This window comes from Miniopterus natalensis, chromosome 19, assembly GCF_054644295.1.
Source record: "Miniopterus natalensis isolate mMinNat1 chromosome 19, mMinNat1.hap1, whole genome shotgun sequence".
In the NCBI taxonomy this organism is placed as follows: Eukaryota; Metazoa; Chordata; class Mammalia; order Chiroptera; family Miniopteridae; genus Miniopterus; species Miniopterus natalensis.
Window position 1 is genome coordinate 30,277,870 of NC_142099.1, and position 13,133 is coordinate 30,291,002.

General features: G+C 42.8%; 2 protein-coding genes across 2 annotated transcripts in view; one reads left to right on the forward strand and one right to left on the reverse strand.

Moving 5' to 3' along the window:
- Positions 1 to 536: 536 nt before the first annotated feature.
- DYRK3 (dual specificity tyrosine phosphorylation regulated kinase 3) lies at positions 537 to 10,247 on the reverse strand. The gene is made up of 3 exons (XM_087828104.1): positions 10,171 to 10,247; positions 8,258 to 8,369; positions 537 to 2,342 (listed from the first exon to the last, which is right to left on the reverse strand). The coding sequence occupies exons 1-3, from the start codon at positions 10,245 to 10,247 to the stop codon at positions 768 to 770; spliced, it is 1,764 nt and encodes a 587-aa protein (XP_087684230.1). The 3' UTR covers positions 537 to 767.
- A 367-nt stretch (positions 10,248 to 10,614) lies between these two features.
- Positions 10,615 to 13,133, forward strand: part of EIF2D (eukaryotic translation initiation factor 2D) — a 31,551-nt gene continuing 29,032 nt past the window's right edge. Inside the window, exons 1-2 of the mRNA XM_016215236.2 lie at positions 10,615 to 10,764; positions 12,339 to 12,502. Coding sequence (XP_016070722.2) covers positions 12,429 to 12,502 — 74 coding nt within the window. The 5' untranslated portion in view covers positions 10,615 to 10,764; positions 12,339 to 12,428. The remainder of the gene's footprint in view (positions 10,765 to 12,338; positions 12,503 to 13,133) is intronic.

A 13,133-nucleotide genomic window follows, 5' to 3' on the forward strand; every position in this document is an offset into this window, starting at 1 on the left:
CAGAGCATTGGCCCATGAACTGAAGGATTGTGGGTTTGATCCCTGGTCCCAGGGGGGACATTTGCGGGAGGCAGCCACTCGATATTTTTCTCTCTCTCTCCCTCCCTCCCTCCCTCCCATCCACTCTCTCTAAAAAAAAAAAAAAAAAAAAAAAAATCAATGGAAAAAATATCGAGGATAAATAAATACACTGCACATCACAGAATCAAAGGGAAATGAGTCATTGAGAAGCAGAAACACCAGTTCCCCAGGTAACCAACAGCTGCCTGGAGCTCCCTCCACTCTGGCCTTGGCGGTGAACCCTTTCGCTAGACGAGCCCAGAAGGCCTGCTGGGGAGAGATCTAGCTTTGGCTCTTGTCCGTAACTGCAACCATGTCCCAAATCACCCCCCGGAACAGGTGCAGAGGGAGACTAGAAGTGAGACTAGTCTATCAGAATAGACTTTTTGGTAAACCTTCTATCTTGAGAGAAGAGGGTTTAAACCAATAACCGAACACACAGGCTGATGTACATCTGACAATAACAACAGACAAGGTGACCTATAAAAAGTCATTTAATGCATATTCCGGGATGGCCAATACAAGCTGGTTAGTTAATTAGCCCTTGAAGAGTTCTTTTTACAGTTATATAAAAATGTTTTGCCTTGTTAAAAAAAAAATCTAGTCTAACAAAAACATATCCACCAATGGCTTGTATTTTTTCCATTTTCAGGTTTGCAGATAATTAAAAATACATACATGTGCATCTCTGAGCATATCACTGTCCATTAGCTAATCAATTTTGGCAACACACTGCACAGAGGTATACCCCCATTGGTTTCCGACATTAAGTTAGCTTTAAGCTTACTGGCTATGCCAACAACTGGAGGCAGCTTGGAATCCAGTTCCTGGAAAGCATTGGCAGAATTTCCTACCCGTTTGCCTGACACCTTCTCAATGGTGAGAGGTCTGGGTACAGACTTGCTAATCCAGGGGTGTCTTAATGCTTGAGCTGGGGTCAGGCGGGAAGAAGGGTCCCAGTGAAGACACCTTTTCAAAAACTCTATAAACAAGTAGTCATCACACCCTTTCAGTGCAGTCACCCAGTCTTTGCTGCCTGGGGGACCCCGCTTTTTACCCCTGCGTGAGCGACCCCCTACAAGCACAACCCTCCCATCGGCCTGAGTAGTCATGGAACAGTAGCGAGGTAGGCCCTTGGAGTTAATAAAGTACTTGGCACGTTTGCACTGCTCCAGCAGTTTGGGTGGTGGCATCCCTAGAAGTTCCATCATGCAGGCCAACTGATCTCCTTCATCGTCTCCAGGGAAGAGAGGCTGCCCTGTTAAAAGTTCTGCAAGGATGCAGCCAAAACTCCACATGTCGATAGGTGTGCTGTAGCGGCCTCCTAAGATGATCTCTGGAGCTCTGTAGAACCGAGACTGGATGTACGTGTAAAGCTTCTGGTACTCGAAACAGCTGGACCCAAAGTCAATGACCTTGGTTGCACTGCGCCCATGGTGCTTCAGGAGAATGTTTTCTGGCTTCAGGTCACAGTGAATGATCTTATTTTTGTGGAGGGCATCCAAGGATTGCAAAATGGATTGAGCAAACTTTCGTACTAACTGGACGCTAAAACCCTGAAACTTGTTTTTTTTAATTAGCTCATAAAGGTCTATGCTCAGCAATTCAAAGGCCATGCAAACATGGTTCCGGAATGTGAAACTCTCCAGCATGTGGATAACGTTCATGTTACCAGTTTTATCCTGCTTTCTAAGATGCTCCAAAATCCGGATCTCCTCAGCTGCTTGTCGATGGAAACGCTTTTCATTGCGCACCATCTTTAGGGCCACGTACTGTCGAAGTTTGTGATCATAGACCCGGGCAACCTGCCCAAAACTCCCCTTGCCAATAATTTTCAGCACCTCGTATCGATAAGCTAGATGGTCTCGAGGTACATGAATATAGGCGCCTTCTGCATCATCATACCCCCCATTATTGGGACCACCAAGAACTCCATGTCTTTTTTTGGCATTTGGACCCACGAAATAAATTTCTGGATAGTTAATGATTTCCAGCTTCTCATAAGCAGTGAGGAGGTGTTTGTATTGCTTCAGTGCTTGCTCTGGAGTCAGAGGCACCACTTTGGATGCTTTGGGTGAACTGCTGGATTTTACCATATTCAAGCTGTCTGAACTTTGACCCTGAGAAACAGAAGGAGAGCATTTTTCAGAGTCGTGGGTGCCATCTGACTGAAGAGTATCAGATCTTCTGTTGCCAAATTCTTGATACAGCTGTTCTACCTTCATCTCGCCTCCATTCAGAAAGCGCTGAGTGTTATCTCGTGTTAACTGCTCAGTGGTGATCTATGGAAAAGAAAAATGAGCATGATGTCAAAGTCACACAAAATCAGAGGAAGGATGAAGGAATCCTTCCCTGACACAACAGGACATATCCAGTCGCTTAAGTTAAAATGACCCAAAGGCGAGATAAGAAAAGCAGGAGTCTCTAGAAACTCTGTTATATTAATCCTCAGACTCCCCGAGCATTCTAGCCACCCCAACGCCGATATATGCCTTGCTCTGTTCAAGACAAGATGGTCTTCTTACCATACCCTAATCATTCTAGGTTCCTTCTAATAGGTATGTCTTTCTACTGAGAATCTTTCGCCCAATCACTCAAATCCTACACTCTTTCAAGCCCAATTCAAGTCTTCTCTCTTTCACTTAGAACTACTCCAAACCCATACTAATTAACCTCACAGCTTTTCAAGTCTGTACCACAAAATCTGGCTCTTGATTTTTTTAATATTTTTTACTAATGGTTTCAAGTACCTTCCCAAATCTTAAGGGCATATAAGCAGGATCAAAACAATTACATTAAAGTGTTCTGTAAATAACAAAGTATTATTAAAGAACAGAGGCAGGATTTCAACCCAGGTCTCTGTCTGTCAGTCCAGGGCCCTTCCCATTAATATAACTTGGCACCAGGTTCTCCTACTGCATGTTCTACTGCTCTCCAGTGGGGCTGAATGCTGACCATGGCCTGGAACCAACCAAGGCCTCATCATCTACTCTCAGGTCCCTAAATAAGTTATTGCAGCATTCTAGCTCAGCTCATGGAATCACAAAAGTTCTAAGCCAAAGAGAACTCTTGAGATCATCTAGGCCAATTCTTTATGTATCTGAGTAAGAGTGAGAACCCAATGCCCTCCTGCTTCTTGTAAAACTCTCCTAGAGGTCAAAGGGTCTCTCTCCCCCTCTCATATGTACATACACCTGCTCTCCCTCAGCATGAGCCTCAGTGATAAACGTATTACTACTCTTTTTACTTGATTTTGCTTAACCTTTGACTGTAAAAAATAGTAACCCACAAAAGCAAGCTCTACTTATTCCTCTGACTAGAAACAAGATTCTTTCAAATTAGATGGAAGAAAAGAAAAGCAAAAAAGCCAAACACTAAAAAAAGAAAAAAGAACACCTATGAAAAATGTAAGAAGGTGTGAGAAGAAAAAAAAAAGTTAAGTCTGTCATTAAAAAAATTGTGGGACACTTCAAAGAACATCTGTTTTTCTTAATAAACCCTGAAGAACTGTATGCCAGATCTGTTTGATTTCTGACAGCCTCTATGATCGGGGGTAGATCATTCCAGGGGAGCTCTGAACTATAGTTATAATCTCTAAAAAAAATGATAAAATTTAAAGGCAATGATACAAAATGGCCAAACCTTTAAAAAACAGAATTTTTGTATAACCTAAACAAACAACACTTGACCTATTACCTTAAATAATGTAAAAGATGGAAATATAAACAACAACAAAAGGATAGAAGTATTTAAGTACTGACATACTCTTTTAAAGACAGCTCCTAATCTAAGTTATAAAAGCAAAGTATTAGTTCTGCCTCCTCCTTTTAGGTCATTTAATCAACTGAAACATTTGTAGAGTACTACAGTTAAGAAATGAGGTACTACACAATCTTATACAAAAGCAGCCAAGCAACTATAGAGACACTTTGGCATTTAGTTTTAAAGTAAGGAGGCAAGACATGGACCAGGAAAAATCTCTCTGATACCTAAACGGATAACTATCACTGGTCAAAAAAATAAAATGGGCCTGCAGACAGAACCTAAATACCTTGCTAAAATATAAAACATAAGGCAAGGTTTTTCTCATCGGTAATTAAATTAAATAACTATTCCTGTTTTTGAGAATGAAAAAAAGAAGAGGGTCCTACCTATCCATCCAACATTCACCTAACATTTACTGTTCACTATTATAAATGCTAAGAAAAAACAGGTGTTCTCAAGGAGCTACAATCTATGAGGAGATACTTTGGCTGAACCAGGGAACTAGAAAAGTTTGGTTATAGGTAAATTTATATAACAAAGTGAACATTTGCATGCATCTCAGCCAGTTTTCTTTAAAATTTTCACTCTCTAACTTAAATGCATCTGAATATTTACCACTAGTCTTGGGGACACATTCTGAAGCAATGTGAAGTCAGAAGACCTGGGTTGAGGTCCTGACTATACTGCTTAAAAGCTCTAAGTCCCTGGGCAGGTTGCTTAACCCTTAGCCCAGTTTCTTAGCCTCAGTTTACCTGCAGAATGCAGACAATAATACCTTAGAGGATGTTGTGTGAGTCAAATAATTAATAATAATAATATATGTGAAAGACCCTCCCAAACTGTAAAACATTTAAAAAACACTGGTAACAATAATTCTCAATATATTAAGGTTTAAACTCCTATATAGCCTCCCTTTCCCATTTCTGTTGATCTCTTCTCCCTGGGGTGCCTTCTTCCATATTTCCAGTCTCCCTCCGCTAGGCATATAGCACTAAAAATATGCCTTGTGCTCCATCAAGGCCCCCACAATAGGCCTTTCCTTAGGATGCACAGACATGCCTCACCCACTTTCTCCTCCACATAAAACCTGCTTTCCACTTGCTACACAATTTAATGTGTTACCTCTCCAGAGATATTTGAACTTTAAAGGAAGTTCAATGCCTTAACTCAAAGGAATGACTCTCTAAGAAATGCAGTCATCAATGACAAACTGGTAGAAAAGGTATTTGTGGTCCAGGGTCCATCCCTGGGCATTTCACCTACTCTGCCTATATGTAAGGCTGCGCTGGCTCTGGAGGTCTTCATTTCTGCTTGTGATAAAGAGAGGGTCTCAGGTACAGAACATTAATAAGAACCGATATATAACAGAAATTTAATTTCCATAGAACTATTACAATCAGATTAAAAATGTCATTTTGATTTCCTGATTCATGGTTTTCCTAAAAGCGAGCCTAAATCTCTCTCCCTGAAAATTAAGTCTGCTTTTGCCCTCTGGAACTACATAGAAGTACCCAAATCTCATGTAAAAGCCCTTAGATAATTTTCTCTAGGTTCATTGTTCCCATGACATTCTCTATCTCCCAGGGCTGTGTCAGGTTCCCTTACTATTCTATTCACACTCTCAAAACGGGCTGCACTGTATGTCTCTCTTCAGGAGTAGTCCCCAGAACAGAACATGCTACTTCAGGTCTAGTTCACCATGGATTATCAAGGTTCCAATCGCCAGTGAATCTGAAGAATTCCAGGAAGGAATTCTTCCACATAGGGAGGGGTTCTCTCCTTAGCATTCTTTCCTTTCCTGTAAATATTGCAAATACAGGCCTGAATCAATTATGTATCAAGTCTGTTGTGCTATAAATAAAATCTTCCTTCCATTGTTCTAGGACACTCTACAATTTTCACACATGCTAGAGTATAACAGTGTTAAAACACGGTGTAATCCTAGTCTGGGTTTATAATCACAACAACCAAGCAATGTACATGATCAACTATATCAAATATCTTAACTATGTAATTATACCCAGAGAGACAGATAATGCCAGATGAATCATGTTTTATTTAAGAATGCTTCACATACTGTTAATGTGGAGGTCTCTTGACATTTCAAATAGAATCTTCTACTGTGTTAATCAAGTCTTAAAGATCTTGTTAAGAAATTCAGAAAAAAATTGCCTTCTCATTCAGATATAAAGCACTACCCTCTCCTCCCTAGTTCTTGATCCAAAATCTCTGCACCACAAAACTTAACCCAATAAAAGCCTATGAGCAGATAATTCGTAGTTTACACGAATGCAAGAGCATCTTGGATAAATAATGATGCTAAAAGACTTTGTGAAAATAGTAATAGGGTGTTGGGATAGATTCATGGCATCATGAACTGTAAGTGTAACCAAGAGGTCAAAAAGCATTTTTCAACAAAGTCTGCAAAGACACCACTGCGTTAAAATCTAAAACCTTGTGTTTCTCAAAAACTGTTACTGAGAATACCATACAGTAAGAAATTCATTTTGATTCTGAAACATACAATTTAACTGACCTACTAGAAGGTGATTAGCATTAGCCAACTCTGAATTAAAGTTAAAATGAACTTTAAGTCACATGTTAATGCACCACCCTCCTACAGAGAGGTGCTAACTGGCAGCAAGTAATCAAGAAACCGATGGCATAAAAAAAAAAAATATGTGATGGTCAACACAATGAATATGTGATTCTGGAGTTCTCAAAGGTTTTTACATATTAAAGAAATAAACTGCCCTAGCCAGTTTGGCTCAGTGGTTAGAGCGCCAGACTGTGGACTGAAGGGCCCAGGTTCGATTCCGGCAAAGGGCACATGCCTCAGTTGCAGGATGGATCCCAGCCCTGGTCAGGGCTCCTGTGGGAGGCAACCAGTCAATGTCTCTCTCTCACATTGATGTTTCTTTCTTTCTTTCTCTCTCTCCCCCTTCCACTCTCTCTGAAAAGCAATGGAAAAAGTATCCTCCGGTGAGGATTAAAAAATAAATAAATAAATAAACAAACAAACAAACAAACAAACAAACTGCCCTGGTTGGTTTGGTTCAGTGGTTAGAGCGACGGCCCACGGACTGAAGGGTCCCAGGTTCGATTTTGGACAAGGGCACGTACCTCCGCTGCAGGCTCCATCCCTGGCTCGTGCAGGAGGCAACCAACCAATGTGTCTCTCTCACATTGATGTTTCTCTCTCTCTCCCCTTTCCACTCTCTCTGAAAAGCAATGGAAAAAATACCCTTGGTGAGGATTAAAAAAGAAAGAAAGAAATAACCTTACAGAGAATGGAAAGGAACCTTACTTCACTCCAGAGAGGAGATTAAAAATAGGGTGACCAACCTTCCAAATATATTTAGCCCATACTTTGTAATATTATTAGCCTTGAAAGTAGTGAAAAGGTTGATTACCAAAAGCTGACAAAAAGTTAGGAAGGACTATGAAAAATACAAGTAATTTTTTTTCATTTAGAAACAAATTTAGGTCTTCAACACAGAAAAATGAAGGAGAAATATTACAAATTAATCTCTTCAACTATCCAATCCGTTCATTAGATGCAGCAAATTTTAAAGTCACAGGATAGCTTCTCCCTATCATGGAACTTGTCCAAATCCTGCTCTCCTTGCTACACTGAAGGAATATGAATTAACTTTTTTATTATCTTAAAAGTGTCCAAAGCTAAATTTCTGCAATCTCCAAAATGATTAAATGCCTCAAAAACCAAACTGTACTGTTATGTTTTATTTATGACCTATAAAATGAATGTATTCAAACTGATGGTTGCCAGAGGGGTAGAAAAGGGGAGGGAAATTAAGAAGCACAAACTTCCAATTATAAAATAAGCCACAGGATGTAAAATACAGCATAGAGAATATAGTCAATAATATCATAACTATGTATGGTGCCAAGTGGATACTAGACCTATCAGTTTGAACAGTTTGTAAGGTATGTAAATGTATATAAACATATAAGCTATAATTAAAAATAAATTTTAAAAAGAAAAAATAAAACTAAAATAATAGTTCTCTTTAGCATACTAATAAACTAAAACTACATTTCTGTATTATAGGTGAAAAACCTGCAAATCTATGTATTCAGGGATATTTTCTATTCCTTGTTTTTGTTAAATGGAGTCTTTGAATACACTTACAACAAAATATACATTGCCTAGATAAAAGTAGCATGTTTTTTTTTTCCTTAATGTCATGTATTTATTCCAGTGATTGAAAGGAATAGGTGGTCTCCAAATCAAAATCAATCTGAAAAGCTAACCTCAGATCACAGAAGTTATTATTCCAAAATCAAGACGAAACCGAAAGGAAACAAAGAGTCTGGGTTGCCAGTGAGATGTAACCGTACCTTGGGCATTAAGTAGCACTTCCTCCTTTCCAAGACAATTACAGCACAAACAATTACTTCATTTACTTACATTTAGTCTTCTAGGTAGAGGTGGCTCGGAAGGATTGCAGAGAACATTTGAACAGGGTGGACATTTGGTTTCATCGATCATCATGAAGGTATCGTAGACACCATCCCCCAATCTAGTAGAAAGGATTGCAGATAAAATCTGTTAGTAACTGAAGTATATAAATTTCTATTTCCAAAACATCCTGTGTCTTAACTGCTTCATGTCTGTTGCAAAGAATAATGAATGCACATAAATGTCTATATACTACACTGGGGTGTCTGGCAGAGGAAGAAAGTTTCCTTTTTTTAAAAAGTATAGCATTTCTAGGTTTGTATTTTGAAATAGTTAAAACAAGTCTTTCTGGATGTTAAAAAGAAGGGCTATTAAAAAGATTTCACTTAACTTACTACCTAGTTTGACTCTCACGCGTAAAAACTAACCAGAACGTTAAAAAAAAAAAAAAGTTACTGTATTTTCCAGACTTGGATTCTAATCTCAGCTCTACCCCTGGCTGCACTGCATTCCTCCTGAGCCTGTTTTCCACATGCTATACTGGGAAGAATTCCAGTCTACACACTCTGGGTCTTACAGGCAAGAAATAAAGGCCTTCTTAGCGCCTTTTTTTTTTTTTTTTTTAACTTATCTATTTAACATCTACCTAAATTGTAGCAAAATACAGCGAAAACTACAGCAAATATTAAGGAATCCTCTAAATGACAGAATGTGCTAAATTTCCCTTCATTGTTATCCACTCCATTTTCTGGTGGATGCTGGAAGCTAAATTCTAAATGACTAAGGGTCATTTCTTCTTTAACACTGTGCCTACACCATGGTAAGGAGACACAAAAGATGAAGGGGATTTATTTAATCCACAAGATGGCCCTGAATAATGTATTTCATCTGCCACCAAGAACCTGGATTTCCCAGTTACACACATCAGCATTTCATTACATCAGTTTTATATGGTATACGATGATGATGACCCAGTTGCAGGGCCAGTCTTTTTTTTTTTTTTTTTTTTAATCTTTAAAATATGCTAGAATATTTCAGTTGCCTTTAAAAACTATTTTGCAAAATTAGTTCTAGGGTTTTCTTAATTGATGTTATAGGAACACAAACAGTAAAAAAACCCCAAAAAAACCCAAAAAACCACTGCAAATATTTTTGAAATGTCCTTTTTAAAACATGCTCACATTCTGACAGAATCATTTAGATCTTCAACGAAAAGTGCTTCGCTGACAAAAACCAAAAAATTCTGGATGTGACTGTCTCTTTGCCAACAGTGTGAACAAAACAGACAAAACGGGACAGACGCCCACATCTCAAGAGGAAAAAGAAAAGGCACAGACGATCTACAGATTTCTTATAAATCGCCGGAGGAAATTACCCAAAGGAAGTCTCCGTGCAAACGAAGCGAGGGGGCCCTGCACCCCATTTAGGTGTAAAATACAACGCCAGGCGGAGAAGCCCTCAAAACAGGACCCGCCGAAAGCCCTACCTGCAGAGCCCCTCACCTGCGACCCCCGAGTCAAACCGCACCCCTCACATCGAAGCCCCAAGAGTTCAGCAGCCCTCGGCTCTCTGCTCTGAGCAACAGGGCTTCTCGGGGAGCGGCTGCGCCCTGCCTCCCCCAGGTGGCTAAAAAGTCCCAGTTTAGAGTCCCCTACCTCCGCCCCCGATCTAGGGCTTCCGAGGTGATCCCGAGGGTGGGAACCCCGCGTCCCTAAACCCGCTCCAGCTCCCTCCCGGGCTCTCGGGGCGCTGGGGGAGGGGAGCTGAGGAAGAGGAAGAGGGTGGGCCGGCTCCTGAGGGGGTCAGACCCCCTCCTGCGTCCCTCCCGCTGGGGTCCAGGCTTTCCCCGCCCCCTGACCTCGCCGGCCAGCGCCCGCCGCGCCATCGGGCGCCCCCAGCCCGTTACCCAGCGGCGCCGTTACCTCCGCTGCTGGGGCGGGAGTCCGGCTCCGGGCGGCCCCGCATCCTTCCGCCCCGGCCCGCGAGCCGTGCCTCCCATCGGCTAGCTCGGGACCCCCGGGGGGAGGGGCGGCGGTTGGAGGGCCCGGGGGGCAGCGTCCACCTGCGCCGGGGCGGCGGCCTCCCGGGCCGCGGCGCTTCCCAGGGGACCCGCGTGCAGACGCCGCAGCTCCGCGCGCCTTCGCTCGCGACTGGCCTGGCCCCGGAGGGAGAAGAGGAGGAGAAGCGGGCGGGAGGGCGGGGGAGCGGGCGGTCGCCTAGCAACCGCGGCACACCCCCGGGAAACGCCTCTGCGCAAAGACGCGTGACGCACGGGGGCGGGGCCCGAGGCCGACGCCACGGCGCAGACTCCGGAAGGTTCGAGGCGCGGCGCCGGCCGCGGGCGAACGGGTTCGGCGGGCGCCGGGCTGAGGGCCGAGGGCGGCGGCTGTGGGGGAGAAAGGCTCGGGCGGAGGCCTGTGAAAGCGGCGCTCAGTGCCCAGCCCTGCCTCCGTCTGCTGTCCCTTAACACGTTGCGGCCTGGAGCTCTAAAACCTCTTTGGAATTTGAATTAAAAAGTGAGTGAAAAGAATGTGCAATTTTCCCGGCTTTCCTGCGGAGCCTCCCCCCCAGCAGTTCGGTCAGTTACGTAGGAGGGCAGCGGTCACAACCAGTTCGTGACACCACCAGGGCTTTCGAACGTTACATTGTTTTATTTCATCTCAGTAACCGTGCCAAAGGACGGCCCTCTTTTACAGATGTCCGCTCTCTTGTCCAGAATATGAACAGGACCGAGTCCCCTGCAGTGGGATGCCACGGACGGAGGGCTCATAGGGCCACTTCAGGGATGAGAAAACTGAGGCCAGACGAGCCGTGCTCCCTCGGGGTCTTCCTGTTGGCAAAACCTGAACTAGAAGCGCAAATCCCCAGGCTTCCTCCTGCTGCACCCGACCCCCTGGAAGGAGGCTTTTCTTCGAGGGGGTGGGGGGTGTCCTTTCTGCAAAGTTAAGACGGTTTTCTTAGTAACATCGATGTTAAACGGATTTGGGTAGTTGAAACTAAAGTGGGAGGGAAAGAACACAAGTGGTGTTTTCTTGAGCGCGGCATCCAGTCGCCTTTTCTAAAACCTGCAGAGCACGAGGCACCTGACCCTCAAGGAAAAAGACCCGACGCTGTGCCTGCAAATGCCAGGCGCGGGCGCCCCCTGCTGGCACTCGGGGGCTCACTGACCCAAACCAGAGTCCCAGCAGTTGAAATTTTCCATCCAAGGCTCATTTCCGTGTGACCAAAAGTCATATTCCTTGTTTTCATGCTTCCAAGTAAACATGCCCTTAAAATCCAAAAGTTCTTCACTTATTAAATTAAGACTGTGTTCGTTTGGGGAATTGTATTCTTTGGGACCAGTATTGCTTTAGCCTCTGATAGAAATAGAAATAAAAATGTTTCCTTCCTTGATGCTTTAAACATTTTTTTCCCCTAATTTTGTAAATAAGGTTTTTGCCCCTCCTCCCCCAGAGCAATCCTGTGTTCTTATAGGTTTGAATTTGGGCTCCTATGGAAGCTTTTGTTTAAACAAAGTTCCATGGCAACAAAGGGTTTGAACTAGATTGTTGCTGAAATCTCTTTCAGCTCTAAGATTGCAAAATTCTATTAAATAATCACTGTTCTTAGTGCTTATGTGGACACCTTAGACCACTTGGAATGAGACTTGCCCCACAAGCTTTGTTATTACCTCATTCTGAGTCACTGCTTTGAGAGGATTGGATCTCCCATCTGTGAGCCAACCTTAAGTATCCCTGCTCCCTTCCTGCCTCCCTTCCCTCCCTGAGGCGGGAACCACTGAGGATTTCTTTTACCTTTTCACTGTTGTTCCCATGGTCAAGGGAGAGATGATTCCTTGAGGCTGCTGGAGCTTCCTAAATCTAACTTTAGTGACCCAAGTACTTTCCAGAATTTCTTCAAAGAGCCCCTGATTTAACAGCGTGGCTGGGTTACAGTCCCCCACCAAGCTACTGCTTGGCTCTCCAGCTCTTGAGCAGGCCGCTTCCACACCATTCACCCCCTTTCTTCCCCTCCAAAGTCCCACTCAAAGGTAGTTAAAAATCGCCATTATCTTTCTCCATGAAGCTAAAGTCAGATTTATCTACCGTAGGTTAGCCCAATATCCTGATACCTGCCTGCCCTTTGAAGCCAGTTCTAATACATCTGCAAAGCAAGGGACCTGTAACAAATCAAAAACAAAATGGAACTATTTCAGGATCTTCAAAGATCATTGGATCACTCAGAATGTGATAACAGCAGTTTCAAAGCCGTAAGGTAAGAAAATATTCCTGTGGCCATGTGATTCTGGAACTGTGATGAAACAGTTGTTGGTAGTTAGGTGAAGTTTAAATCATTTCATTGCTGTGAATTATTCTTTGGAGCAGGATGTGCCATAATGCATAGTATGACATGAATCACAGAATTGGAATGCATTTTAAAAATCACTTGGAGAGAACTTGTTTGAGTCACTCTTTTCCCCAAGCTATATCAGCCTCAAATTCACCCGAGCTCCGAAACATGTACTTGGTGGTGTGTGTTTTTTGTGGGGTTTTTTTCCAGAAACAAGAAATCAACCTTGCTGAAGCACTAAAGCCATGTCTTATTTTTCTAGAGCCCTAGGAAACTATCTTCTGAACCTCACTCTCTCCTCGTTTTCACTCCCTCTAAGCTTTGAAAGATGCCCCCATCAATGCTTCTGAATCTTGAAAACAACAACAACAAAAAAACAAAATCCCTATGCTTCTTCCAGCACTGTGTCTCCTAAACTCCTAAGCTTGTTCTTACTAATCCCTAACCCTATAAACATATTTTTTTCCCCAGAATTTCTGCCATCTCTTTTCACTTACTCATCCTCAGTCAGCATGACTGGTTCTACCTACAGCCCTTGAGACATTTCCGAAATCTT

What these genes read in the sequence shown, in the direction of transcription:
- DYRK3 (XM_087828104.1), bottom strand. Translation starts at nt 10,247, where the DNA reads ATGGGAGGCACGGCTCGCGGGCCGGGGCGGAAGGATGCGGGGCCGCCC. An exon ending in CTCCCGCCCCAGCAGCGGAG is followed by an intron (nt 8,370 to 10,170) that starts GTAACGGCGCCG and finishes CCTTTCTACTAG; the next exon opens with ATTGGGGGATGGTGTCTACG. An exon ending in CTCTACCTAGAAGACTAAAT is followed by an intron (nt 2,343 to 8,257) that starts GTAAGTAAATGA and finishes TCTTTTCCATAG; the next exon opens with ATCACCACTGAGCAGTTAAC.